Source organism: Rhodotorula paludigena (genome assembly GCF_050403205.1).
Source record: "Rhodotorula paludigena JCM10292 DNA, Rt_paludigena_JCM10292v1_ctg19, whole genome shotgun sequence".
NCBI classification, from domain to species: Eukaryota; Fungi; Basidiomycota; class Microbotryomycetes; order Sporidiobolales; family Sporidiobolaceae; genus Rhodotorula; species Rhodotorula paludigena.
In genome coordinates this window covers 161,020-188,911 of record NW_027481439.1, presented here as the reverse complement: position 1 = coordinate 188,911, position 27,892 = coordinate 161,020, and the positions used below count along the sequence as shown (strand labels likewise).

Here is a 27,892-nt window from a genome sequence, read left to right as displayed (position 1 = left end):
ATCGAATGTCTGCCGTGCAATTGTCATGCTCTGGGTCAGTTCGTGACTCTGAGCAGGACACCGCGAGAAGCTGCGTGGCGGTATGAGACGGCAACGCACCTCTCCCTCGACCGTCTCCTCCCCATCGTACCGCTTCTGCGTATACGCCACAGCGTTCGCATCGTCCGACGGCAGGTAGTACGCGACGCGGCCCTCGCCTTCGGGAAACTCGGCCGAGAGGTCGCGCAGGAGTGCGCGTGGGAGTCGAGGATCCGGACCGAGACGCGGAAGGTCGTTCTGCGAGCGACGAAGATTCAACGTCCAGCTTCTCGAGCTAAACATCTGCACGCACCATTCCCTGGCTCGACGGGTCCTCGCCGAAGCGCACGAGGTCGAACTCGTTCGCCCAAAGGTCGGCGTCGGGCAGCAAGTCGAACGACTCGACCGCCGTGAGGTGCTTCTTGGTCGGGTGCCGCAGCTCGGATAGCGGCGTGTGCGCTGCATCGAACGTTGCCGAGATGGCGGCGGCGCGGCCGTCGCGGTCGAGCGGGTTGAGGGCGGCCTGTTCGCGCTTCGGCGTGCTGCATTCGCTCGAACGAAGGTCAGCTCGACTGAAGCAGTACAGGATGCTGTGACCAGTGTGAGAGACGCACCCGTTGAGCTGTCCAAGCGCCTGCCTGCTCCCTCCTGCCTCGCTACTGAGGTACTCGGTCTTGCGCAACCAGCTCACGTCGACCTTCTTGCTCACGTCGGTGACATTCGCGCGTCCGGGTGTGTCGGTCCCTGCTGCTGCGGCGCCAGGCGCGGGGCGCGAGACGGCGTCTTCCATGAGGAACTTGTCGTCCTCGTCGACAGCGGAAGCCAAAGCCGGGACATCCTTGAGGGGTGCGATCGCTGCGCAAGACACGGTCTTGCGAGTCAGTCCACGGTGATCGCGCAGGACCAGAGCGGCAGGGAGCGGTGCGACGCACTCGAGCGGTTGCCCATCCAGTACTCTCCGTCTGCATGCCCTCCCTCTCCCGGCCTGCCGTACTCGAGTGGGAGCCCGAGCTCGCTGTCAAGGATGACTGGGAGCTGGCGCTCGCCCTGCAGCGGGGTGAGGAAGTCGTATGAAGCGTAGCGCTGCGGCGTCGTTGGGATGTGGAGCAGGCGCGGCGGGAACGGCGGCTGCGCGCGTCGAGCGAGCGGTCAGCGGTGTGCACGCGGTTGCTCGGGTCCTGGACAGGCTGATCGGCGGTACTCACGGGCGGGAGCGGGTTCTGGTACCGCACTCGCACCAGCAGCGACGTCTTGCTCCTGAGGGATCGGGCGGTGAGTGCTGCAGTCCGTGTGGGAGGCTGCTGGACAGTCTGCAAGACTCACGAGCTGCCCTGCGTCGCCATCGTTCGCTGTTGCCGGGTGCGGGCGAGGTGCAGCCCGCGGTCGACGCGAATCTCGCCAAGTCGTTCCTCGCCCGCTCGCAACGGTCGGGGACAGACTGAGAGTAGCCGCAAGAGGTCTACTACAGTCTCGCTGGAATTGTCGAGCCCTCACGCGAATTTCCTTAGTCTGATCGCGCTTCTTCGCTTCCGGTGACGGTCGCTTCGCCTGCACCCATCGCGTTGCAGCTTCTTCAGGCGAGTCAGACTCTGTGGAGGTCCGAGGAAGCTCAGCTGACCGCTTCTTTACAGTCTACAGCTCGCATCGCGCCGCCTCGAGCTCGCTGCCCTTCCCCACCTCTCTGCACTTCGCCGACCCGCTCACTTTCTCCCTTCTCGCTGCTTGTTGCTGCCCCGTGCCATGCCGATCCCGCCCGAGAACGACTGCAGGGTCTTCAAGGTGTCGTCGGGCAAGCACCTTTTCATCGACGTGTGTGACGACGCCGGCAAAGATGCGCCTGCCCTCATCTGTTCGTCCGACCGACCCGTCTCCTGCCTTTTTCTCGCGCATCTATCGAGCTGACGAACTCGCTCTCTACGGCCTACACCTCTATCCTTGCCGCACTTCTGGCGGAACTTCGCGCACTGCCTTCCTTCCCCTGTATTCTCGCGCCGCACTTTCCACCTTCCCAACTCGCGATTCTCACTCGACGTTCGCGCACACTCGTACTTGCGGGCCTCCACCTCGTCCTATCCTACTCCGCTGCCATGTCCGATTGACCACCCAGTCATGCACGGTCTCGGCTCGTCAACGTCGTTCTACGAAGCACCACTGTCGTCCTCTCGCCTCAAGCAGCACTTCCGCCTGATCCGCTACGACTTTGACGGCCACGGCCTGTCTCCCGTCTCTTCGCTCGACGCCGCAGATGAGGCAGGCATGCTCTCGATCGAAGATCTCGCTGAGGATTTGAACGCTGTCATCGAGTGGGCCGGGTGCTCCAAGGTGGCCGGCGTCGTCGGGCACTCGATGAGCGGGCTCGTCGCAAGCACGTTCGCCGCACGGTATCCCGAGAAGGTCAACAAGCTCGGTGCGTCCCGCCGGTCAGATGCTGCATTTTCCCAACCCCACTGACATCCGCTCACCGCTCGCCTCCAGTCCTCCTCGGCGCGATGCGCGCCCTCACGCCCGAAGTCCAGTCCAACATGCTCAAGCGCGCCCACACCGTCATGGAGCACGGCGTCTCGGCCGTCGTGCAGCAAGTCGTCGCCTCTGCGCTCTCGGACCGCTCCAGGCGGGACTCGCCCCTCTCGGGCGCCATGGTGCGCACGCTCGTGCTCGGGACCAAGCCTGAGGGGTACGCGGCAGCGTGCCGCGCGCTTGCGGGCGCGTCGGACCCGGACTACGGCGCCATCAAGGCCGAGACGCTCGTCATTGCCGGTGCGCTATCCTCTCTGTTGCGCACTCATGAGCGTCGGATCTGTCTTTCTGAAGGCTGACGCGCTCCCTCTTGCAGGCGAGCACGACTACCTCTCGAACGCGGCGACGTCGGACCACCTGTGCGCGCACATCCCGCGCGCCGAGAAGGTCCAGATGGACGGGGTCGGGCACTGGCACGCCGTCGAGGACCCGTTCCGGCTGCGCGAGATCCTCGAGGGCTTTTTCCTCTGAACGTGCTCTGGCACGGATGGACGGGGCGCGGGAGCGTGCTGCTGAGTTGAGGGTGGGCAAGTGGTAGGTAAAGCGGGCGGACCGTCGTCGAGTGTGCTGAGCGATGTGAAGGGAGTCCCGGACGATCGCAGTCTGTTTAAAGGCAACATAGTCGACGGCAACAAAATGCAGACACTGAAATGGATAGACGCCACGCAAGTGTCGTGGTGCGAACATGAGAGTGCCCGGTGAATGTCGAGGATGAAGAGCAGCTCCCGCTCTAGTTGTCTCTGTGTGCTCGTTGTCGAGTCATGTCCGAATATAGCTAGGCAGCAAATCTCAGGCCAGGTATTGGTGATGCAAATGGACGTGCAGGTCAACGAACCGGACTTGCGACTTCGGCCCTCGCGTATCAGGCAGCCAGCCCCTTTATCAGTTCGTGACAGCGCAAGTCACAAGATATCATCGTCCAGCGACTCGAGACAGCTTCATTTGACAACGAGATGATGTCGCCAAAGCGTGACGACGAGGACCTTCTCAAGGTTTGCACCCTCGCGGCAACATGGTCTCGAGAGTCAGGAAGAGGTAGACCATGCGGAATAAGTCTGCGCTGGCGTGCTGGTCACGGAGATTGGCCATGCACAAAGACGAACCCGAAGGCAATCCGATCCCAAAGTCCCGCACGCCGACTTGCGCAGTAAGCGAAACTCTTTGCCGGCGGCGACATCTGCATGAGCCGCAAACGCCAGGATGGACTCTCCAACATCCACATGCCCCAGTGGTGAGGGAAACGGCCGTGATTCGGAGAAAGGGAGCGGAGGGAATGAAGGAAAGGCGCTTCGTTGTTCGCGAGGGCCCCGGCGCTCGCGTGACGAGCGTCAGACGGCGAAGTCCAGCTCACCTCACAGTAATCGCACGAGAAAGCTACAACTGAGTCCAGGAAGGAGAACGTCCTGAAGCTGGCAGTCGCTCGAGCGCAATTGACGCTGTGGCAAGAACAGGACGTTCCGCCAGCAGGACAATATTCTGTGGCGCGTTGGTTCTGCTGCAGCGTGGCACTGTGGCTGACGTCCACCGACGTGGGCTCTTCTTGCGCACGGCGGACCGCAGCGACAGTCACGGCACGTAACCTTCCTTGCGATCCCCAGGCGCCGCTGCTCTTGCATCGCGGCACCTGCGCGCGGCGAACCTGAATCCCCGGAGCTGAGCATCTCTTCGAGAGCAGCGAAGAAGCTTGTGCGCAGAAAGTGCAAGAGTCGAGCAGCAAGACGAGATCCCCAATAGGTGGCAGCCGACTGAGCACCAGGCAGCACCCCATCGCAGGCTCGAAGAGCGTCGGAAGAGTTTCTCTCGCAGCAGACACGAGCAGGCGAGGACCGAAGGCTGCACAACGTGTAAGAGCCAGGCTGCGTCGAGACGTGGCGCAGCGTGCAGTGCGTTGGACGACGTGCACAGACCCTCCATGGACGGTTCTGGCTTGGGGATGACAACCTCGACAACAACTCGAGGGAGACGCTGGAAGGCGCCATTTCGCTGCCGGAGTGTGTCGACGAGGGGCGTCCTTGGGTGATCGACACGAAATCAGCGACGAGGGGCGGTTCGGAGTGCCGAGCCGTCGTCTTTCGGGCCGTGGTCGTCTCTGAGTGGTCAGTGAGAGTGTAATGCACGGGTCTAGCCAGGCATTGGGCGCGCGGAAGGTGCTGCTGGGGCGGTGAGGGCGTGCAGGCTGTCCGCCCCAACTTCGTCGTCGGCGCGACTTGCTCCTTCTGCTCTCTCCTCCTCGCCTCTGCTGCGCTCGCTTCCGCCGGGTCGGAGCAGCCCCCCGCGCCTGCGTCTGCTCGCACCCCAACGCACACCCTCCACGCCGCTCCCCCCTTCTCCCTCCCTCCCCCTCTCCCACCCGCTCGAGGCGACTTCCCCAGAACCTCAACCTCGCTTCCCCCTCCCTCATGCCGTGCGTTCGCAGCTCTTCCGAGCTCCTGCAAGCACCACAACGCTGGACTGACACCACGCTCGCTCCCCCGCGGCCCCCTCGCGCTCCTCTCGCATCCCCACCGCATCCGCTCAACCGCGCAGGTTCACCAACCAGGCGGCGACCAACGGCCATGCCGAGGTCGTAGGCAGCGAGGATGCCTACGAGTGGGACCACTCCAAGGTCCAGCACTTTGTTGGTGCGTCCGCTTCGCTCTCACTCTCACCGACCCAGCTGACCCCCTCCTCTCGTTCGGCTCCGCAGGCGGCAATGACCTCGCCAGCGCACCGCCTTCGCGCGTCGCCGACTTTGTCAGGAGCCGCGGTGGTCACACCGTCATCACCAAGGTCCTCATCGCCAACAACGGTACGCCCACTTCGCCCCCTCCCCTTCTCCTTTCCCCACCACCTACTTCCTCGTCTTCAGGGGCCTCCTTTTTCACTTCCGAGCGCTGGTACTGACTCTTGCACCATAAACAGGTATCGCTGCCGTTAAGGAGATCCGTTCGGTGCGCAAGTGGGCGTACGAGACGTTCGGGTCGGAGCGCGCCATCGAGTTCGTCGTCATGGCCACGCCCGAGGACTTGCGCGTCAACGCCGACTACATCCGCATGGCCGACCAGTACGTCGAGGTCCCCGGCGGCACCAACAACAACAACTACGCCAACGTCGACGTCATTGTCGACGTTGCTGAGCGCGCCGGCGTGCACGCCGTCTGGGCCGGATGGTGCGTTGCTTATTTCTCCCGACTCGCGCCCGCAACGATGTACTGATGGTCACATGTGCACAGGGGCCACGCTTCGGAGAACCCGCGCCTGCCCGAATCGCTCGCCGCGTCCAAGCAGAAGATTGTCTTTATCGGCCCGCCCGGCTCGGCCATGCGCTCGCTCGGCGACAAGATCTCGTCGACTATCGTCGCACAGCACGCCCAGGTCCCGTGCATGGACTGGTCCGGCACGGGCGTCGACGAGGTGACCCAGTCTGCCGACGGGTACGTGACGGTCGCCGACGACGTGTACCAGAAGGCGTGCGTGCACAACGCCGACGAGGGTCTCGAGCGCGCGACCAAGATTGGCTACCCCGTCATGATCAAGGCGTCCGAGGGCGGAGGCGGAAAGGGTATCCGCAAGGTCGAGAAGGAGGCCGACTTCAAGCAGAGCTTCCAGGCTGTCCTCACCGAGGTTCCCGGTGCGTTTCTGCTCGTCCCCAGGCTTCAAGAAGTCAGCAACTGACACGATCTTATGCGCAGGCTCCCCCGTCTTCATCATGAAGCTCGCTGGTGCGGCCCGTCACCTCGAGGTCCAGGTTGTTGCCGACCAGTACGGCAACGCCATTTCGCTCTTCGGCCGTGACTGCTCGGTCCAGCGTCGCCACCAGAAGATCATCGAGGAGGCGCCCGTCACCATTGCCGGGCCCGACACGTTCGAGCAGATGGAGAAGTCCGCTGTTCGCCTCGCCAAGCTCGTCGGCTACGTCTCGGCGGGCACGACTGAGTTCCTTTACTCGGCCGCCGACGACAAGTTCGCCTTCCTCGAGCTCAACCCGCGTCTCCAGGTCGAGCACCCGACCACCGAGATGGTCTCGGGCGTCAACCTCCCCGCCGCGCAGCTCCAGATTGCCATGGGTATCCCGCTCCACCGCATCCGCGACATCCGCACGCTCTACGGCAAGTCGCCTCACGGCCGCTCGCTCATCGACTTCGACTTCGAGAACCCCGAGTCGGCCAAGACGCAGCGCAAGCCCGCGCCCAAGGGTCACGTCGTCGCCGTCCGCATCACGGCCGAGAACCCGGACGCTGGCTTCAAGCCCTCGATGGGTACCCTCCAGGAGCTCAACTTCCGTTCGAGCACCAACGTCTGGGGTTACTTCTCGGTCGGTTCCGCCGGTGGTCTCCACGAGTTTGCCGACTCGCAATTCGGTCACATCTTCGCGTACGGCTCGGACCGTTCCGAGTCGCGCAAGAACATGGTCGTCGCACTCAAGGAGCTCTCGATTCGCGGTGACTTCCGCACGACGGTCGAGTACCTCATCAAGCTCCTCGAGACCGAGGCGTTCGAGGAGAACACGATCACGACGGCGTGGCTCGACAGCCTCATCTCGGCGCGCCTGACGGCCGAGCGCCCCGACACGACGCTCGCCATCATCTGCGGTGCCGCGACCAAGGCGCACCTCGCGTCCGAGCACAACATCGCCGAGTACAAGCGCATCCTCGACAAGGGCCAGACGCCGCCCAAGGAGCTCCTCGCGACCGTCGTCCCGCTCGAGTTCGTCCTCGAGGACGTCAAGTACCGCGCGACGGCCTCGCGCTCGTCGCCGACGAGCTGGTCGATCTACGTCAACGGCTCGTCGGTCGCGGTCGGCATCCGCCCGCTCGCCGACGGCGGCCTCCTCGTCCTCCTCGACGGCCGCTCGTACACGTGCTACGCCAAGGAGGAGGTCGGCGCGCTGCGCCTCTCGATCGACTCGCGCACGGTCCTCGTCGAGCAGGAGAACGACCCTACCCAGCTCCGCTCGCCGTCGCCCGGTAAGCTCGTGCGCTACTTTGTCGAGAGCGGCGAGCACATCAGCAAGGGCGAGGCGTACGCCGAGATCGAGGTCATGAAGGTGCGTTCACATTCTATCTGTCTCTTTCGCGAAAAGCACAGTCTGACTCGAGTTTCGCCGCGCAGATGATCATGCCCCTCGTCGCGGCCGAGGACGGTATTGCACAGTTCATCAAGCAGCCCGGAGCGACGCTCGAGGCTGGCGACATCCTCGGTATCCTCTCGCTTGACGACCCGAGCCGCGTCAACCACGCGAAGCCGTTCGACGGCCAGCTCCCGCCCCTCGGCCTCCCCAGCATCATCGGCACCAAGCCGCACCAGCGCTTCGCCTACCTCAAGGATGTCCTCAGCAACATCCTCGCCGGGTACGACAACCAGTCGATCATGCAGGCGAGCATCAAGGAGCTCGTGCAGGTTCTCCAGAACCCCGACCTCCCCTACGGCGAGGCCAACGCCGTTCTCTCGACGCTCTCGGGTCGCATTCCCGCCTCGCTCGAGGCCTCGCTTCGCCAGACGATCGATGCCGCGCACTCGAGCGGCGCCGAGTTCCCGTCGCCGCGCCTGCGCAAGCTCATCGACTCGTGCCTCGCTGAGCTCCGCCCCGCCGAGGCGCAGACGGTCCGCGCCTTCCTCCTCGCGTTCGACGACATCGTCTACCGGTACCGCGCCGGCCTCAAGCACCACGAGTGGGCTACGCTCGCCGGCCTCCTCGCCGCCTATGTCGAGACGGAGAAGCCCTTCTCGGCGCGCGACGGCGACGTCGTCCTCGAGCTCCGCGAGACCTACCGCGACTCGCTCGACTCGGTCGTCAGGATCGTCCTCTCGCACTACAAGGCCGCGTCGAAGAACACGCTCGCGCTCGCGCTCCTCGACATTGTCAAGGAGTCGGACACGATGCCCCTCGTCGAGACGGTCGTGAGCCCCGTCCTCAAGGACCTCGCCGAGCTCGACTCGAAGGCGACGACCAAGGTCGCGCTCAAGGCCCGCGAGGTGCTCATTCACACCCAGCTCCCGTCGCTCGACGAGCGTCTCGGCCAGCTTGAGCAGATCCTCAAGGCCTCGGTCACCCCGACCGTCTACGGCGAAGTCGGCTCGGACCGCACGCCGCGCGGCGAGGTCCTCAAGGATGTCATCGACAGCCGCTTCACCGTCTTCGACGTCCTTCCGGGCTTCTTCCAGCACCAGGACCAGTGGGTCGCGCTTGCTGCGCTCGACACCTACGTCCGCCGCGCGTACCGCTCGTACAACCTCCTCAGCCTCGAGCATGTCGAGGCGTCGCCCACCGACGACGAGCCGGCGACGGTTGCGTGGGCGTTCCGCATGCGCAAGGCCGCGTCCGAGTCGGAGCCGCCCACGCCGTCGACGGGCCTCACGTCGCAGCGCGCGGCGTCGTACTCGGACCTCACGTTCCTCCTCAACCAGGCGCAGACCGAGCCCATCCGCTACGGCGCCATGTTCTCGGTCCAAACGCTCGCGCGCTTCCGTGAGGAGGTCTCGACCGTCCTGCAGCGCTTCCCCGACTCGGGCAAGCAGCTCGAGCAGAAGCCCGCCTCGTCCAACAGCCAGGAGCAGTGGAACGTCCTCAACGTCGCCCTCACCGTCCCGGAGAAGGCCCAGATCGACGAGGACGCCCTCCGCGCCGAGTTCTCCGAGCACGTCAACGCGCTCAGCGCGCAGCTCGACCGCCGCGGCATGCGCCGCCTCACGCTCCTCATCTGCCGCGAGGGCCAGTACCCGTCGTACTTCACCCTCCGCAAGCAGGACGGCACCTGGAAGGAGCTCGAGACCATCCGCGACATCGAGCCCGCACTTGCGTTCCAGCTCGAGCTCGGTCGCCTCTCGAACTTCCACCTCGAGCCGTGCCCCGTTGAGAACCGTCAGATCCACATCTACTACGCGACAGCCAAGGGCAACTCGTCCGACTGCCGCTTCTTCGTCCGCGCGCTCGTCCGCCCGGGTCGCCTCCGCGGCAACATGAAGACGGCCGACTACCTCGTCTCCGAATCGGACCGCCTCATCACCGACGTCCTTGACTCGCTCGAGGTCGTCAGCGCTCAGCGCCGCGCCGCCGACGGCAATCACATCTCGGTTCGCCGCCCGTCCTTTCACGCTCGTTCTAAGCCTCGACTGACCTCCTCCCGCATCGCAGCTCAACTTCCTCTACAGTCTCCGTCTCGACTTCGAGGAGGTCCAGACCGCGCTCGCCGGCTTCATCGACCGCCACGGCAAGCGCTTCTGGCGTCTCCGCGTCACGGGCGCCGAGATCCGCATCGTCATCGAGGACGCGCAGGGCAACATCCAGCCGATCCGCGCCATCATCGAGAACGTCTCCGGCTTCGTCGTCAAGTACGAGGCGTACCGCGAGGTCACGACCGACAAGGGCCAGGTCATCCTCAAGTCGATCGGCCCGCAGGGCGCGTTCCACCTGCAGCCGGTCAACTTCCCGTACCCGACCAAAGAGTGGCTCCAGCCGAAGCGCTACAAGGCGCACGTCGTCGGCACGACCTACGCGTACGACTTCCCCGACCTCTTCCGCCAGGCTGTCCGCAAGCAGTGGAAGGTCGCGGGCAAGACGGCGCCGGCCGAGCCGCTCGTCGCCAAGGAGCTCGTCCTCGACGAGTTCGGCGTCCCTCAGGAGGTCGCCCGCCCGCCTGGCACCAACAACATCGGCATGGTCGGCTGGATCTTCACGATCTGCACGCCCGAGTACCCCGCCGGCCGCCGCGTCGTTGTCATCGCCAACGACATCACGCACCGCATCGGTTCGTTCGGCCCGGAGGAGGACCGCTACTTCTTCGCCGTCACCGAGGTTGCGCGCAAGCTGGGTCTCCCGCGCATCTACCTCTCGGCGAACTCGGGTGCCCGCCTCGGCATCGCCGAGGAGCTCGTCGACCTCTTCGACGTCGCGTGGACCGACGCCTCGCGCCCGGAGAAGGGCTTCAAGTACCTCTACCTCACGCCCGAGAAGCTCGGCGAGCTCAAGAACAAGGGCGAGAAGAGCGTCGTCACCAAGAAGATCGAGGAGGGCGGCGAGGTCCGCTACCAGATCACCGACATCATCGGTCTCCAGGAGGGCCTTGGTGTCGAGTCGCTCAAGGGCTCGGGTCTCATCGCCGGTGAGACGTCGCGCGCGTACGACGACATCTTCACGATCACGCTCGTCACGGCGCGCTCCGTCGGTATCGGCGCCTACCTCGTCCGCCTCGGCCAGCGTGCCGTCCAGGTCGAGGGCCAGCCGATCATCCTTACGGGCGCGGGCGCTCTCAACAAGGTCCTCGGTCGCGAGGTCTACTCGTCCAACCTCCAGCTCGGTGGCACGCAGATCATGTACAAGAACGGTGTCTCGCACTTGACGGCCGCCAACGACCTCGAGGGTGTCCTCAGCATCATGCAGTGGCTCTCGTTCGTCCCCGAGGCGCGCGGTGCGGCGCTCCCCGTTCTCCCGTCGATCGACCACTGGGACCGTGCGATCGACTACACGCCGATCAAGGGCCCGTACGACCCGCGCTGGTTCCTCGGCGGCAAGGTCGACGAGACCGACGGCCGCTGGCTCTCGGGCTTCTTCGACAAGGGTTCGTTCCAGGAGACGCTCTCGGGCTGGGCGCAGACCGTCGTCGTCGGTCGCGCGCGCCTTGGCGGTATCCCCGTCGGCGCCATCGCCGTCGAGACGCGCACCGTCGAGCGCATCGTCCCCGCCGACCCGGCCAACCCGCTCTCGAACGAGCAGAAGATCATGGAGGCTGGTCAGGTGCGTCGCTCGCCTCTTGCGCTCTGAAGTACTACGAGACTGACCCGCTTCTTTGGCGTAACAGGTCTGGTACCCGAACAGCGCCTTCAAGACCGGCCAGGCCATCGCCGACCTCAACCGCGAGGGCCTCCCGCTCATCATCTTCGCCAACTGGCGTGGCTTCTCGGGCGGTCAGCAGGACATGTTCGACGAGGTGCTCAAGCGCGGCTCGCTCATCGTCGACGGCCTCTCGGCGTACAAGCAGCCCGTCTTCGTCTACATCGTGCCGAACGGTGAGCTCCGTGGTGGCGCGTGGGTCGTCTTGGACCCGTCCATCAACGCCAACGGCATGATGGAGATGTACGTCGACGAGGAGTCGCGTGCCGGTGTCCTCGAGCCCGAGGGCATCGTCGAGATCAAGCTCCGTAAGGACAAGCTCCTCGCACTCATGGACCGCCTCGACCCGACGTACCGCGAGCTCAAGGCCAAGAGCACCGACACGAGTCTCTCGCCGTCCGACGCCGCGGCTGCGAAGGCCGATCTTGCCGCGCGCGAGAAGCAACTCCTGCCGATGTACCAGCAGGTCGCGCTCCAGTTCGCCGATGCACACGACCGGGCGGCTCGCACCGTCAGCAAGGGCTGCGCCCGCTCGGCGCTGCAGTGGGCCGACTCTCGCCGCTACTTCTACAACCGCCTCCGTCGCCGTCTCGCCGAGGAGTCGGCCATCTCGCGCATCGGCGCTGCCAACCCGGCGCTCACGCGCGAGGAGAAGGTTGCCTACGTCGCGCAGATCGTCCCCGCCGACGTCGACCTGACCAACGACGCCGCGGTCGCGACCGCGCTCGAGAAGGCCGGTGCCGACATCACGGTTGCCGTTCGCAACGCGCGTGCGACCGCCATCGCTTCGCAAATCGCCTCGCTCGCCAAGGAGGATGGCCCGGCCTTCCTCCAGGGTCTCACGGCTGCTCTCGGCGACAAGCTCGACGCTCAGCAGATCGCGAGCCTGTCTGCCCTTCTTGCATAGATCTCCTCTCACCTCTCGTCTCTCTCGCGGTCTTTCAGCGGTCTGTGCCCCTCGCTCTTTCCACCTCGCTCTCTCCTCTGCCCTCTGCGTCTCCCTCGATACGTACATACCCCCGGTTTCCCTCTCGGCGCAACGCGGTGTTTGTTTGCACAGTCTCCTCCAGCGACCGCGTTCGCGAGCGAGTTGTCAGCGAGAGCCAGCTAGCTGGTCTGTACGGTCGGTAGCATGTCTATTGCGGAGAAACGATGACAAGGCCGTAACAACAGAATAAGTGGACAGAACGGAAAGACGAAGAGAAGGAGCGCCGTCCATCGATGATGAGACTCATTCGTCGAACTGGTCCAGGTCGGCAGCAGCAGCCGAGGCATCGCGCCTGACACGGTCGGCATCGCCGCGGAACAGGTACAGGATGTCCTTGACAGAGAGCTTGCTCGCTTTGCCGATGTTGCCGGAGCCTTCGAGCGCGGCGGCGGCGAGCTCGGCCTTCTGCTGCTGCAGCGTCAGGATACGGTCCTCGACGGTGTTGTCGATGGTGAGCTGCATGTGAAAGGTCAGCACGACTGGCGCAGAGAGGAGAAAGGGTCAGTGCAGGCACCTTGTAGATCTTGACGTTGTCCCTCTGGCCAAAACGATGCGCGCTGCAGGGGAGCAAGGAAGTCAGCTGTACTGCCTGTCTCCGACGGCGACATCACGAACCGGTCGAATGCTCTGGAAACAATAGAAGGATCAGCAGGGGAGCTTAAGGCAGTAGCTCGGAAAAAGGCAGACGCACTGCTGCTCGATGGCCGGGTTCCACCACAGGTCGAGGAGAATCACACGGCTACAGCACGTGAGGTTGAGCCCGACGGCGCCGCACTTGATCGAGACGAGAATGACGGTGCAGCGCTTGTCGTTGCGGATCGCCTCGAGCGCTTCGTCGCGCTGCCGCGGATTGAGCTTTCCGTCGACTGCACACAGCGCAATGTCAAACGTGGGCCCATAAGGGAGACTTGAAAGGCGCAGAACGCACAGCGGACGTAGCGGTAGCTTGCCTTGCGGAGGAACGGTTCGAGGATGTCGAACATCGAGGTGAACTGCCGTCAAGCCAAGGCGTGAGCTCGGGACTGGCAAAGCGAGAAGGAGTCTGCTGCGCACCTGCGAGAAGATTATCGTCTTCTTCGGGAAGATCTCGTCGTCCTCGGCGATCGCTCGCGCCGAGAGCCCGTCTTCGTCGCTCACATCCGACTCGGACTCGTCCATATCCCGCGCCTTCCCCTTGGCTCTGGCGCGCCGCTCAGCCTCTTCGCTTTCGCGCTTGATGTTGTCGAGCAGCTCGAGCGTGCGGCGGACCTTAGTCGAGGTCGCGAGCGAACCAAACCTGCGCAAATCGGCTGAACAAGCCGCGCAGTGTGTCTCGCCGCTGGCGTCGAGCGGCTTGCTGCAGAGCGCGCAAGAGGCGGCCTCATCGTCATCGCCAGCCGTGTCGAGAGCGAGGGCCCCGAGCATAGACGATAGTTCGTCGCCGCCCTGGGCGGTCGAGTTTGAGCGCGACACGCCGCGCGAAGCGGGATTCGAGCCTGAGACGGTCTCGGGTGTCGGGTTGAGCGCTTCGACGTCGTCGACCGAGTCTTTCGTGACCAGCGAAGGGTGATTGCAGGCTTGTCGCATGCGCTGCGGGCGGGAGAACAAGGCACGTGAGCTCGGCGTGACGTGAGCCAGCGGAGAGAGTCAACGCACGAGTAGCTTGACGAGCACCTTCGTGTAGTTGTTCATGATGTCTCCGGCGTCCATGTGCTTTTGCATCGCTTCCTGCATCTTCTCCTCAATCTTGCCGTAAAAGTCGGCCTCACGCCTGCGCAAACAGGATTTCGTTAGCGTCTTCGCGCTCGACAAGCAATGTGGGTACGTACGGGTCAAGGAACGGCCCCTTCATTTCGATGATCTCCCTCGCCGGCAGCTGGAGGAGCGGCTTGCCTTCGACCATGGTGGCCTTGGTGCGGCGAAGCATGATGGCCGTGAGAACAATGTTGAGACGCGCAAGAGCGATCTTCGTGCGCTTATTTTTGAGCGGCCCATCGATCTTGGCCTTGAACTCGCTGATCTCGTGCAGCGGATTGACGATGCGGCGTCCGAGAAACTCGAATAGCGAGAAGAGGTCGAGCGCTTCATTCTGGATGCTGTAGCATGCAGACAAGTCAGAGCCACACTCAGTAAGCGGTCGAGTGAGCGATACGCACGGCGTGCCCGTCAAGCACCAGCGGTAGTGCGACTCGAGCGCGCAGCAAGCCTTGTGCATCTTGGTCGAACGGCCCTTGATCTGGTGCGCCTCGTCCAAGATGACTGCGTGAGTCACGTGGCGTAAGCGGTGTGAATGAGGAGAAGCGAGGAAAGTTTGACCCACTGCGGTAGAAACCGTGGTCGAGGTCAAATAGCGCGCCCATCTCTGCCCTTACGCCGCGCTTGCCGAGACGCGTTAACTCATCGTCGTCACCATCGTTGTCACTGTCGGCGGGATTGCCGCCCTTCTTGCCCTTGCCCTTGCCCTTCTTGCTGGGTTTGGGGTCGACCCATTCGCTCGCGCAGATCTGATACGACGTGATAACGACGTCGTACTTGGCGAGCTTGCGACCCTCTGTGCAATACAGACGTACGTGAAGCGTAAGGAGTGCGCCTCGCATGTGGCCTGAAGCGGAGAACAAGGGGGGCACGCACCGAGTGACCTGCTCGACCCGTGGTGGATGAGGACGCGTAGTCGCCCGTCTGACTTGGTTGCGATCTCAGACTTCCACTGTGCCATGAGCGCAACCGGACAGACAATGAGCGTCGTCTTGGCCTTGCAGGCGATGCGGTCAGACGGGTTGGCGAGCATGAGGGCGACTGTGAGTTCGTGATCAGCGATGGCCCGTGGGTCTGCAAGCAATCGCGAGACCTTCAGACGCACTCATTTGCACCGTCTTGCCGAGACCCATGTCATCGCAGAGGAGGCCGCCGCGCTTCTTGCCCTTCTCGCGGTCGCGCAGCCAGTGCACGCCCTGGACCTGATGCGGAAGTAGAGTGCACTTGAGGCCGGGCGGCGGACCCTGCGGATTACTCCACGTCGTTCAGCAACGTGCGCGGAAGCAGCGAGTACGTAAGGCTGACCCATGATGTGTCGACATTGCTCATGTCGATGGTCGACGAGACGAGCTCCTTCAGCGCAGCTTCTTGGTCCTCCTTCGAGCCGCCATCCTCGACGTTGAGACCTTTCATAGCGGCAGCCAGTGCGCGCTCGTCGTCTGTGGGAAGAACCTTCGCCGGGTCAGACGGGTGCGAAGCTCCATTCAGATAGAGGCAGACTTGCCGCGTGCCACGCCTGCAGGACTACGCGAGCCCGAACTAGAAGGCTCATTGCGCGGGACACTGATCGGCACGCCGATACGCTTCTGGTCCTCCTTCATCTGCAGGAGCGCGCGCTCCTTGACCGACAGGCTTCCCGCGCTCGATGACGATGCCGTAGCGGGCTTGGGACCAAAGCCGAACGAGCGGAGGTCGCTCGCGAAAGGCTTGGAGCCCGCCGGCCGGGTCGCGGCCGACGTGTTGAAGAGGGTCGACGTCGACGACGATGAGCCGCCAGACGAGCTGGCGTTGCTCAGGTTGCGGAAGGGTGCGTTGGCGCGCGGAGGAGCGGCAGCCGAATGGAGCACGAAGCCGTAGCGCTTGAGTTGCTCAGCCTCGCTCAGCCGCTGCGCTGCAGGAGCGGGAGCGGGCGCAGGCGGCGGAGGTGGTGGACGGCGGCGCGGTGAGGGATTGCGCAGGCTGTCACGCGCGGGCGGGTCGGGCGTTGCGCGAAAGCTCGAGTCGACGTCGTCCTGAGTCTCTGCATCACCCACAGACTGCGAGTCCACGCCTGATGCCGTTGAGATGTCGTTGTCGTCGATGAACGAATCGCGAGAAGTGTCGGCGAGGACTTCTCCCGCAGCCGCAAGTGCTGCTTGCCGGGGCTGGCCCAGGGCTGCACGGCTTTGCTGGCCTCCTGCAGCTGGTCGCAAACCCCCAGGAGGCGGTGGAAGCTCGTCGTCGCTGTCGTCCTCGCCCGGCGCTGGCCGTGCCATCCGCTCGAGTGCCCGCGCCTGCTGCTGGGAGCGAGCCGGCGGCTCCCCTTCCTCTTCGTCTTCCTCCGAGTCGACGATCCTGGGCGGCCGCCGAGCCTTTGATGGGCCTGCCGAGGCTCGTTCAACCGCAGGACGAGGGGCAGCCTTGCGAGCGGGCAGCGGTTCTTCGTCGGATGAGAGCGTGAGGTCGATGTGCGTCGCAGATCGCCATGCATCCACGCGCTGCATCTCTGGCAGCGCGCGTCGACAGCGTTGGAAGGAGCGACTCGGCGAACGGAACCAGCGGAGGTGGGGAGGCTGCAAAGTCTCGCAGAATTCTTGTGAAGCTCTTTGGCCGCCAGTGATGGCGTAGTGAGGCTTCTACGAGTCCCTCAGAAGACCTGCTCAGTCATCAAGCGTTGAGGGCAGCTTGGTCGTGATGAAGTCGAAAAATGCTCACTCGCCCCGGGCATTTCTCTCGCTCGCCTGAGGAGTCTCCTGATGTTGCATTCCACTCTGTCGCCTGGCAGCACCATACTCTGAAGAGAGCGCGGCGGGGTCGAGTTCTGACTTTGCGGATTCGCGCTCGTCGACGGTGACCCTCGTGGCTCTGCCGTCCACGCCATGGCAGACTCGACCGTAGTCGCCGCTGGCGACGCTCGGGCGGCCCTCACGGCCCACCAGGCCCTCAACCAACTCGATTCGTACGCCCACAGCCTCTCGTTCGCGTTCTCGGCCACCGTTTGACCTCCTTCTTCAGGACTTGGTTCATTTCGCAGTATCCTCGATGGATGGACGTATTAATCTATTCGGGCCAGGAGCTTTTCGTCCTAGACGGAGATGCGCTGCTGCAGTTCGTACTCGACAACGACCGCCTCGCGTTCGCGCAGGAGGGTGACCCGAGTCTTCAGCTGCTCCACGCTACCTGGCTCGTCGAGAAGACCATCGACGACCTCCTCAAGATGGACACGACGTTCGAGATTGTCTTCTTCGAGAGTTAGTCGATCCGCTTCGCCGGCAATTCGCTGTTCTGTGGCCCGCTCGGCCACACGACCTAAAGTCGCAGGAGCCGGAACTCGGCTCCTGGGCCGCAAAACACAGTCTCGCTGACATTGAATGGCTCCTACAGGTCAGGCGCACGGGACAATCCGCACGGGAGAGCCCGCCTACATCACGTCGGCTCGCCGCCTCGCCCGCACGATTCTCATCCGCCGCGCCAACGTCCCCCAGACCCGCGTGCACCGCTTCCAGTCCCTCGAGGACGATGCCTGGAAGGCCTGGTACCAGCACAAGCGGGTGCGTTGACGCAGGCACAAGGAGACACGGCGAAGACTGTAGCTGACCTTTCCACTCCCAACAGCCCATGTATGTCCTTGGCCACGATGGTGGTCTCAAGACCAAGGACAACGTGCTCCAGTCCGAGCGCATCCTTCTTCAGCGCCAGGCGCTCTACGACACGGTTCACCAGTCGCTCCCGTATGTCCTGTTGCAGGCTGCGGAGCTGACCGACACCAAGGTGAATTTCAGCCTCTCGCCCTTTCGGTCTGCAGTCCCCTCACTCTCTTTCCGCAGATCAACGCCTACTTCTACGATATCGTGCGCGGCACTGTTGAGGCGCTTCCCGCCAACATCACGGCTGCCGTCGGTGCCGCCCGCGAGACGCTCGACAAGGCGCTCCCGGCCCTTCCGGCCGTCTCGTCCGCTCCCGCATCGTCGAGCGTCGACGACATCCTTCGCTCGACGGCTGCCGCCTTCCTTGCGGATGCCTCTTCGCCGCAGGACTCGACGCTGCTTTACCTGTACCTCTCGCACATCGCCCTACTCCCGACCATTCCGCTCCGCTCGCGCGCCCAGCGCATTCCCGCCCCCTCGAAGGAGCTCATGGCTGTGCTCGAGCCGTTCCTCGCCAAGTTCTACGCGAGCTTGACGGCTGCGGTCGAGGCGCTGCCCGAGTCGGATGCGCAGAACCCGCTTGCCGAGCTCGACCTCGATGGCCGCATCTTCTTCCTCCTCCTCGCCGAAGTTCTCGACAACGGCGACCTCGCGCCTGAGAAGCTCGGCGAGTTCCTCGGGCCCGAGGCGGCGTCGCGTGTCGAGTCGCTTTGGTCATCGGTCCCCTCGTCCCCGGCCAAGCCCGACTTTGGTGCCCTGCGTTCGTCGCTCCCGGCGCAGTCGACCGAACTGCCGGCCCCTCCTGCCGACCAGACTGAGCCGACGGTCCTGCCGTACACGCAGTCGATCTTTACCGAGCACCTCTCGTCGGTCAAGGTGTCCGTCTCGCCCGAGTCGACGATCGCCTCGCTGCCGAACCAGCTCGCGAACGAGTCGGTCTTCAGCGACTCGCGCGGATGGTCCAACCCGCGCCCGGCGCTCCCGACGCACCTCGGCGGCCCGCCGCCGCCCGTGCTCGACTACCGCGAGAAGAAGAAGCGCGACCGCAAGGAGCAGCGCTTCATGGCGCAGATGCAAAAATCGGCCGCGTCGCTCACGGGCGCGCTCGGCGGCGCGCTCAAGCAGCAGGTCATCCCCTCGGTCGGCAAGCGCTCGGCGAGCGCGCTCAAGGAGAAGCAGGCGCTTCTTGCCAAGAGCACGCCTGCGAGCCGCACGGGCAGCCCGCTCGGCGGCAGCGGCGCGTCGACGCCCACGGGCAGCGAGGTCGGCCGCGACGGTGGCAGCACGACCGGCGGTCGTGGCAGCAAGCGCGACAAGCCCAAGGTGCTCTCGTCCCGCGAGAAGCTCATCGCGGAGAACGCCGCCAAGAAGTGCGTTCTCACTCTCTTTTCCCTTTCGAGGACTCTTGTCTGACTCAGGCATGTGCTCTTGCAGGGTGCAGGAGGAAGGCCGCGAGAACTACAAGTGGTGGGTCGAGCGCCTCGACGACCTCAAGGACCTCCCCATCCCCGGCCAGATCTCGCAGATCCAGTCGTACCTCAAGAACAAGCGTGCGCAGGACCCGTGGCTCGGCACCGAGATGATCGTCAAGCGCATGGACCTCGAGCTCCGCAAGTGGATTGCCGACGAGCGCCGCGAGGCCGACGACGTCGCCGACCGGTACCGCGTCTTCCTCGCCCGCACTGCGAGCCCGCTGCTGCAGAAGCAGATGCGCGCGCAGGAGGAAGAGACGGGCTCGATCATCACCGAGAAGCAGGGCCGCGCCATCTCGAACACGCTCGCCGTCCTCGGCCTCGAGTGCCTCATTCCCGAGGGCATCGTCTTTGGTGACAAGGCTGACAAGGAGGACAAGAAGAGCAAGAAGGACAAGAAGGACGACGATGATGGCAAGAAGAAGAAGGGCTCGGCCAAGCCCGGCAGCAAGGCTGCACAGGCCCAGGTACGTTGCACACCCTTGGACAGTATCCGGGCAAATCTGACAAGACATCGACGTGACTTGCAGAAGAAGGACGCGACCGCTTCGGCGTCGTCCAAGGCGTCCAAGGGCGAGAAGGACGAGCGCGCCAAGCTCACCTTCCACTACTGCTCGCTCATCGACAAGGACGAGGGCGAGGCCATGTACGAGTGGATGGAGATTGATGAGAACCCGCTCGAGTGGCAGTTGCGCACCATGGGCGAGTACATGGCCCGTGAGCTCGACTCGAAGCCCGACCCTCGGTGCGTGACAGACCCGCTTCTCGTTATCTCGGCTCGACCTGACGCGTGACTCGGCAGTGTCGACTTCGAGCCCGACGCGTGGCAGCGTGAGGTTCTCGACAACATCGACGACGACAAGTCGATGCTCATCGTTGCGCCCACCTCGTCCGGCAAGACGTTCATCTCGTTCGCCGCGATGGAGCGCGTCCTCCGCGAGTCGGACGAGGGTGTCGTCGTCTACGTTGCGCCGTCGAAGGCCCTCGTCAACCAGGTCGCCGCCGAGTGCTTCGCGCGTTTCTCGAAGGACGTGCCCGGCCAGGCTCTCTGGGCTGTCCACACGGGCGACTACCGCGTCAACAACCCGCAGAACTGCCAGATCCTCGTCACGGTGCCGCAGGTCTTCTCCGAGATGCTCCTCAACCCGGCCCTCGCGCGCGTTTGGACGCCCCGCATCCGTCGCGTGATTGTCGACGAGATCCACGCCGTCGCCGAGGAGGGCAGCGGTATGTGGGAGCAGGTGCTCCTCATGAACCCGGCGCCCATCATCGGTCTCTCGGCCACGGTTGGAGACCCCCAGCGCTTCTCCAACTGGCTCAAGTCGGTCGAGGAGCGTTGCGGCCGCGAGTACGCCCTCGTCATCCACACGCACCGCTTCAACGCGCTGCGCAAGTTCGCGTACGCGCCGCGCCTCAAGGAGTTCCCTGTGAAGGAGGTCGGTCCGCTCGACGAGTACCGCTCGCAGCCCAACATCTTCTCGCCGGTGCACCCGATCGCCTCGCTCGGTCTCGGCGACCCCGAGCTTCCGGAAGATCTCGCGCTCGAGCCGCGTGACTGCCTTGCCCTCTGGCGCGCCATGTCGACCGTCGACAAAGAGCTCGACCCGTCGCTCAAGCCGCGCAAGTTCTTCGCGCCGACGCCGACCATCGCCATCAAGCATGTCATCGAGTACGAGAAGCAGCTCAAGAAGATTCTGCTCGAGTGGCGCAACGAGCCCGACTACGCCAACCCGCAGTCGCGCTTCTCGCGCACGGTCCAGTTCCTCGAGCGCCCGCTGCGCGACGCTCTCGGCATTTCGGAGAAGCTCATCGAGAACGCGAGCGAGGACGACTTCAACTCGCTCTTCACGCCGCTCCTTGCCGACCTGAACGCGCAGAACCAGCTCCCCGCCATTCTGTTCAACTTCTCGCGCGACCACTGCGAGTCGCTCGCCAAGCGCATCTCGCGCGACCTCGAGCGCGCCGAGTCCAAGTGGCGCATGAGTTCGGCGACGTTCCGCGACCGCCTCGCCCGTGCCAAGGCTGCCGAGAAGGCTGCCGCGAAGAAGGCCAAGGCCGCGGAGTCGTCGACGGTCAACCGCAAGCAGGAGGAGGAGGCGGCGCGTATGGGCGTCGTCGAGGAGGTCTCGACCTTCGACCCCGAGGCACCGTCTGAGGAGTTCTCGTTCGTCGGCAAGGGCATCAGTCACATTGAGTTCAAGAAGGACGTCGACGACCTCCTCTTCCTCGACATGGACCCGTGGATCGTCAACGCCCTTCGCCGCGGTATTGGGGTGCACCACTCGGGTATGCCCCGCAGGTACCGTGTTCTCGTCGAGAACTTGTACCGCCGCGGTGTTCTGCGCGTCGTCATCTCGACCCAGACGCTCGCGCTCGGCATCAACGCCCCGGCTCGCACGGCCGTCTTTGCCGGCGACTCGCTCGACCTCAACCCGCTTAACTTCCGCCAGTGCGCTGGACGCGCCGGTCGCCGTGGTTTCGACTTGGTCGGCAACGTCCTCTTCGTCGGTGTCCGCCTCGACCGCATCCAGCGCCTCCTCCTCTCGAAGCTTCCGAAGCTCGGCGGCACCTTCCCGCTCACCACGACGCTCCTCCTCCGTCTCAACAACCTCATCTACGGCTCGCGCCCCGAGGACGATGGCAAGAAGAAGCGCAAGAGTGAGGAGAACGACGAGACCCCGGACCTCCCCAAGATGAGCGTCGAGACGCTGCTCGACTTGCCGCAGCTCGCCGTCAGCCACTCGTCGGTGACCGGCAACCGTGACCAGACCCGCCACTTTGCGCGCTTTGCGATCGAGTACCTGCGCCGCTCGGGTCTTCTCGACGAGGACGGCACGCCGAAGACGCTCTACGGCGTCACGTCGGCGCTCTACCCCGAGGAGCCGAGCAACTTTGCGCTCGCCGCCCTCTTCCGCTCGGGCGAGCTCCACAAGCTCGCGAGCAACTACGACAAGGACCCGGACACGACGCTGCGCCAAATGCTCGTCACGCTCGCGTGGCTCTTCGGTCGCGTCCACCGCCGCAAGCAGTCGCCCGAGACGCTCCGCACGACGCGCAACTCGTCGTCGCTAATTGTGCTGCCGCCGCTGCCGCCGGCGATCCGCGCCGCCCTCGACGAGCACCACAAGGCGGCGCTCAGCGTCTTCTCGACCTACGCCAAGGAGTTTGCGCAGCAGAACCCGGACAAGCTCGGTGCCGAGGACGTCCTCCCGCTCTCGAGCCGCAAGGCTGTTGCGGCTGAGGCCGCTGACGGTGCCTTCGCGAGCAAGCTCCGCCAGAGCGAGCTCGCGTACGAGAGCCGTTCGCCATTCGCCGCTTCATCCGGCCACGCCGACGACTTCTCGTCGATCCACGAGCTTGCGCACACTGCTCGCGCCGGTGTCGTCATCCAGCAGCACGCTGTGCCGGAGCTCGCGTCGCCGCCGTTCGACTCGCAGGAGCACGACCTCGACGCCTTCGTTGTCGACTTCCTGAGGCACGGTTCCCTCGAGACCCTCGTCCGCGAGAGCAGTCTTAGCAGGCAAAACGTTTGGTTTGCCCTTCGTACGTCCCTTTATGCGGCCCCTTATTGCTTTCGACTTCGTGGGAGAGCGCAGACCCTGACCATTCGCGCGTTGCAGAGGACTTTGACCGCGCCCTCGCCGCTATCCACACGACCTTCAAGGCGCTGTACGACCGCAAGGGCGAGAACGTCGAGGACGACGGTGTGCTCGAGGACGCTCGGGAGGTCAAGGAGGACCGCCGCGATGCCGACGGCGAGGAGTCTCGCAAGGAGGAGCTCCGCCGCCCGCAGGGCATCACGGATTCCGACTGGGCCCTCTACCGCGTTATCGACGTCCTCCACACCGACTTCAACGCCGCTTTCCGCGCCATCTTCGCTTGAAAGGCGCGAAGCTCCCGTCGACCACCCCTTTCTGCGTCCCTGCAGTCGTCCTCTCTCCTGTATGTACCCAGCAAAATCAGCATTGTCTTCCATGCCCTCGCAATTGCTACAGTCTGTTCCCTCAACTTGGCGGGAGAGATGCGCGTGCAGGCCCGGCTTCATGAAGAAGTCGCTCGGGAAGGCCCTTACGCTCTTGCGCTATATTGCTACTTTGACAGCAGTGAATCGTCCCAGGGGCGTGGCATCATATACCACGAAACTCGACAAGACGGCATGTACGGTGTCGTGCGCCAGTCGCGAATGCGCATCAAAGACGACGGCGCGCTTGATGTCACCTGCGCCTCTCTTCCGCTCCTCGGCGAGAAGTGTGTCATCTAGTGTGCGTTCTGTCGGAAACGAGAAGAGCGGTGCCAGTGAGAGAGATCGTGATGCAGTCAAACGTCATCGCGACAAATACAACAAAGCCGCAACACCCTACAAGCCCTCCGCTCACATCGCCGTTACCTTCATCACCATACCCACCGTCTCGAAGACCTTTGCCCCGACCGTCTTCATCGCCTCGCGAATGCCGAGCCCCTTCTCGCCCCTCGCGCGCCGCCGCCGCACGTACGCGACGAACGCAAAGACGAAGCAGATGATGCTGAGGAGGCGGACCGGATCGGTCGAGTAGTGGTCCTGAAGGTAGGAAAGGAAGGAGCGAGCGGGAGAGGCCGGAGTGCGGGAGGCGGCAGAGGTCGAGCGAGGAGCGAGGTACGATCCGAGCGAGTCGCGCAGACCGGCGAACCCGCTCGCGCCCGAGTTGCCCGATGCCGCAGTCAGCGGAGGCGACGCTCGAGGCGTCTGGTGCGCCGACGTGCCCCTCGACGAGTCCGAGCCGCGTTGCCCTCCGGCACCCTTCCGGCTCTTCTTGCCCGGCGACGACCCGGCCGACTTGTCCGACTCGGTCGGCGAGTTGTCCCGCGCCCGCGCTTTGCCCTTCTCGGACGACGCGCTGCGGCGGGACGAGCGCTTCTGCGACGCGCTCGAAGCCGCAGCGGCGGCGGTGCGCGCGGCTTCGAGATCCCGCTCGCGCTGCGCGCGGAGCGCTGCAGTGTGCGCCTCCTCCTGCTGAAGCTCGGTCAGGCGGTGTAGTGCAGCCTGTCGATGAAGCGCTAGGTTGTGTGTAATGCTCTGCAGGCGAAAAGAGCACCCAGGACGCACCTCGACCCGCTCATCGGGAACCCAGCCTCCGTTCTCAACACCTTGCAACCGGACAAAGTCGCCCGCAGCCTCCCACTCACCGAGCTTGGGCAGGACGTGCAATACGAGGAGGTCGAGCAGCTTAAGCCACGCCGCGACAAGCTGCCGCCGCGACTCGGCCGTCTTGTCTGCCGCGGCAGGCTGATCGGATCCTGCGCCCGCGCCGTTGAGCATGTTCGAGCCGCTGAGCGCACTCGCGCCCCGCCCGCCGACTGCGTCCAGCGCGAAGTCGCGCGCGCCTTCGCCCGCCCAGTCGATTTCGCCGCTCGTGTCGAAGACGATGCGCTCGACCTCCTCGCTGACCGAGCCGAACCACGCCTCGACGACGTGCTTGGCCTGGAGAGGCTGCTCGAGCTTGAGCGCGGCCAGTGCGAGCGCGACGGCGAGAGAAGGATGGAGGAAAGCGGCTTGTGGGGAGGGGAGGATGTCGCCGTCTCCCTCTGCCGGGTCTGCCTGACTGTGCTGGCCCGAGAGCAAGTGCCTCCACAGTGTCTGCACGAGCTTGTCGCTCGGGAGCTCGAGCAGCGGCTTGAGCGCAGGCGACGGCGCGAGAGCCGCGGGCGACGACCGCACCGTCGCGAGGAACGTCAGCTCGAGGACGTCGAGCTTGCGGCGGAGCGTGACGTCGAGCGGCGGGGGGACGCCCTGCTGCAGCGCATCGAACCACGCGCCCTGCGCGACGTGCGCGACGAGCGAGCGGGCATCGTGCAGGGCAGACGCCGTCAGCGCGTAGTCGCGCACGAGAAAGGCCCGCGTGGCGGCATTGTAGCGCTGGCGAAGCTCTGCAGTCGAGCTCGACGCTTTCGAACTTGTCCCGTTCATCGCGCGAGCGTGACGAGAGCGAGAGAATCAGGTGGCCGGACGCGCGCTCAGCCGACGTAGCCGGAAAGTGTCTCGCTCTCTCGGATTCACGCGACTCGCAGATCAAAGTGAACACTGAACGGATAGCATTGCGAAATCGAGAAGAGAGAACAGTCGAACCATGCGAGGGAAAACGAGGCAAAAGCGCACCGGGATGAACGCGGTTGCTCACTTCCTGGCGTCAAACAGCGAGTCGCCGACGTGCGAGGCCGCAATCTGCTTGCCGCCAAACCACCGTCCGTTCAGTCCCTGCACCGCCTTGGTGGCAGCGTCCGTAGCCTCGAACCTGATGAAGATCTCGCCCTGCACACAAGCGGCACATGCTTGTCAGTGGGACTGATGGCGCGCGACTGAGCACGGCGTGACGCACCTCGGAAGACTCCTTGACGACGTAGATGTCGAGGACCTTGCCATACTTGTCCTCGCACTCGCCCTTGACGTCGTCTGCGAGCTCGAGATCCCAGTCGCGTTCAGTCTCCTCCTCCGGATTGAACGCGTTCTTCATGAGACTGCAGAGTCGGAGACAAGAAGTCAGACTCGAGAACGTCGCTGTCGGTTAGAAACAGATGGAGACGTACACGTTGCGCGTGATGTTCTGCGGGATGTTAGGGCGGAACCTGCGGGTGGATCCACCGATGAGTCAGTACCCCGGATTCGCTTACAAGATGTGTCGAAGGTACGCACATGGGAGTGGGCGGCAGGTCAGGAGGACGGTCGATGCGGGCGAGCTTCTGCATGAGGTCGATGCGGGCGTTGGCGTCGAGCTTGCCGGCTGCGCGGGCACTAAGACGTCAGCGCATGGAAGAGTCTGGGCTATGCAAGCGGCGACGCACTGCCGCCCTCTTCGCGTTCGAGCTGCGACTCCTGTTGCCCAAGGTGCTGGCTGAACGTGGCGCTGCGGTCAGCGACGAGTCCAACCTTGATCTGCATGTGTGACGCGTCAGTCAGAGCTCGAGGAGACGCCTGGAAAGCTGCTCAACGCACCTCACGGCCGGCAAGCGGGAAGTTGTTCATCTTCTCGATAGCCACCATAGCGTCCTCGTGCTTCTTGAACCTGCAAAATCGGGAGCGGTGTCAGCGAGCGCTCTTCGCGACGACAGAGTGCGAGGGGAACGCACTTGACGAAGCAGTAGCCCTTGGACTTGCCCGTCGCGGGATCCCTGTGGAGCTCGACCGTCTCGAGTTCGCCGAAAGGCTGGAAGACCTCACGGATGTCATCGGAAGTCAAGGCGAAGTTGAGCGAACCGACGTAGAGGCTGTTTGTGCGCCACCGCCGAGTCAGTCATCGCTTTGCGACAGGAGCCGGCCTGGACTCGAACGAGGAATGCGCAGGACGCACCCGCCGGTCATGGGTCCGCCCGAACCCGAGGCACCGGTTCCGTCGCGAGCCTGGCGGTTCTTCTCCGCCTCAGTGTACTGCACCTGGATAGGGATGCCGAGAAGCTTTGTGCCCGAGAGCGTGAGTGCCTTCTGCACCGTCTCCAACTCGACGAACTCGACATAACCGACTCTGCAATCGCCGGGTATGTTCAAAGTCAGCTTCATGTCTGTCAGAACAGGGGTTGAGCCAGTCGACGCAGCGACGCACCCTTTCGACCTGCGCGAGATGCGGTCGACGATGACCCTCGCATCGCGCACCTTGCCGGCGTAATTCTCGAAGAAAATGCCAAGCTCGCGGTCTGTGACACGGGCAGCAAGCTGAGAGACAAAGACACTGCGCATCTCGCGCTGCTCCTCAGAGAGCCTGCAGGGGGAAAGAAATGTCAGCGGAGAGGACGGCAGAGAACGCAGGGCAGCCAGCCTACTCGGGACTCGGACTGCGCATGCGGCGGGGCGCTTCGTAACTCGGCGAGCGGCGACGGCGGCTGCGTAGACGCGCAAAGTCAGCACTCAGCAGCCAACGCAGACAGTTGCGGCCCGACGCACCGATCGTCGTATTCAGGCTCGCGCCTCGAGCGGCGGTCATCGTACCGGCGATCGCGCTCGCGGTCATAGTCGTCATAGTGGCCTCGCGGGTCCCTGCGGTCGCGGCTCCTGCTCCTGCGGCGCTTGGAAGAGCGGTAGTACTCCTCCTCTTCGTCGTACGCACGGCTGCGCCTGCGCTCGCCCCCGCCGCGATCGTCGTACTCGTGATCGCGCGACGAGCCGCGGTAGCGCCGCTCACGGTCGCGCTCTCGTTCACGCTCGCGCTCGCGCTCGAACGCGCGGTCCTCGTCGCGGCGGCGGCGGTGCGAGTCGGCGTCGTCGCGGTCGCGCGGGCGCGAGTCGTGGGAGCGGTGCGAGTGTACGGATCTGTCGTGCGCTCGCAGGTCAGCACTAGTCCCTCGAGCGGTCTGCAGCGGGAGAAAGGCGAGGGACGGACCCTGCACGCTCCGAGCGGGCGTCTCCGGGCCTCGAGGCAGTCTGCGGGCGCGACAGTCAGCTCTTCAGAGTCCTGTGAGCTTTCCGGAAGACGCACGTCGCTCATTGTGCAGCTCTGGGCGGTGAGCGGCGTGTCGTTGAGGAGCAACCGCTACCTTCGCTCTCCTCGCCTCGGACCCTCTCCTCGTTCTCAGCCGGAGAGCAGTTGGACCTGCCTGAGCTTGTACACTGCTGCCGGCGCACCGATGCGAACGCTTGCCGCGCATCCCGCTTTTGCCTCCTGCTCTTCGTCTTGCTCTGGTGACTTGGCACGCTTCCATCCTTGCTTGTGACTGCTCGTGCGGACCGCTGGCTGCTCGCGTGAACTGACTTCGAGTGGAATTCC

The 27,892-nt window shown here is 64.4% G+C and overlaps 6 protein-coding genes across 6 annotated transcripts; 3 read left to right on the top strand and 3 right to left on the bottom strand.

Moving 5' to 3' along the window:
- Positions 1-1,758: 1,758 nt before the first annotated feature.
- Positions 1,759-3,006, top strand: JCM10292_004222 (alpha/beta fold hydrolase; the record flags this gene model as incomplete). The annotated part of the gene is made up of 4 exons (XM_076648882.1): positions 1,759-1,867; positions 2,126-2,425; positions 2,494-2,775; positions 2,852-3,006. 4 exons carry the CDS (start codon positions 1,759-1,761, stop codon positions 3,004-3,006), a joined length of 846 nt encoding a protein of 281 aa, XP_076505587.1.
- Positions 3,007-4,934: 1,928 nt separating this feature from the next.
- On the top strand, positions 4,935-12,250 carry ACC1 (acetyl-CoA carboxylase ACC1; the record flags this gene model as incomplete). The annotated part of the gene is made up of 9 exons (XM_076648881.1): positions 4,935-4,939; positions 5,062-5,156; positions 5,222-5,323; positions 5,437-5,683; positions 5,747-6,144; positions 6,206-7,560; positions 7,626-9,587; positions 9,649-11,247; positions 11,312-12,250. 9 exons carry the CDS (start codon positions 4,935-4,937, stop codon positions 12,248-12,250), a joined length of 6,702 nt encoding a protein of 2,233 aa, XP_076505586.1.
- A 324-nt stretch (positions 12,251-12,574) lies between these two features.
- On the bottom strand, positions 12,575-16,548 carry JCM10292_004220 (DEAD/DEAH box helicase; the record flags this gene model as incomplete). Its single annotated transcript, XM_076648880.1, has 14 exons — positions 12,575-12,787; positions 12,846-12,888; positions 12,947-12,958; positions 13,023-13,197; positions 13,260-13,323; positions 13,385-13,900; positions 13,967-14,081; positions 14,140-14,406; positions 14,467-14,569; positions 14,631-14,861; positions 14,942-15,106; positions 15,171-15,309; positions 15,371-15,504; positions 15,606-16,548. The coding sequence occupies 14 exons, from the start codon at positions 16,546-16,548 to the stop codon at positions 12,575-12,577; spliced, it is 3,120 nt and encodes a 1,039-aa protein (XP_076505585.1).
- A 375-nt stretch (positions 16,549-16,923) lies between these two features.
- JCM10292_004219 (uncharacterized protein) lies at positions 16,924-23,046 on the top strand (the record flags this gene model as incomplete). The annotated part of the gene is made up of 9 exons (XM_076648879.1): positions 16,924-17,003; positions 17,060-17,295; positions 17,429-17,595; positions 17,660-17,815; positions 17,872-19,061; positions 19,126-19,630; positions 19,694-19,908; positions 19,966-22,706; positions 22,784-23,046. 9 exons carry the CDS (start codon positions 16,924-16,926, stop codon positions 23,044-23,046), a joined length of 5,553 nt encoding a protein of 1,850 aa, XP_076505584.1.
- A 489-nt stretch (positions 23,047-23,535) lies between these two features.
- JCM10292_004218 (uncharacterized protein) lies at positions 23,536-25,107 on the bottom strand (the record flags this gene model as incomplete). Its single annotated transcript, XM_076648878.1, has 2 exons — positions 23,536-24,183; positions 24,247-25,107. 2 exons carry the CDS (start codon positions 25,105-25,107, stop codon positions 23,536-23,538), a joined length of 1,509 nt encoding a protein of 502 aa, XP_076505583.1.
- A 207-nt stretch (positions 25,108-25,314) lies between these two features.
- JCM10292_004217 (uncharacterized protein) lies at positions 25,315-27,613 on the bottom strand (the record flags this gene model as incomplete). The annotated part of the gene is made up of 13 exons (XM_076648877.1): positions 25,315-25,449; positions 25,517-25,655; positions 25,725-25,763; positions 25,831-25,918; positions 25,980-26,070; positions 26,131-26,200; positions 26,265-26,402; positions 26,486-26,656; positions 26,735-26,890; positions 26,952-27,011; positions 27,073-27,438; positions 27,509-27,549; positions 27,605-27,613. The coding sequence occupies 13 exons, from the start codon at positions 27,611-27,613 to the stop codon at positions 25,315-25,317; spliced, it is 1,503 nt and encodes a 500-aa protein (XP_076505582.1).
- Positions 27,614-27,892: the final 279 nt, after the last annotated feature.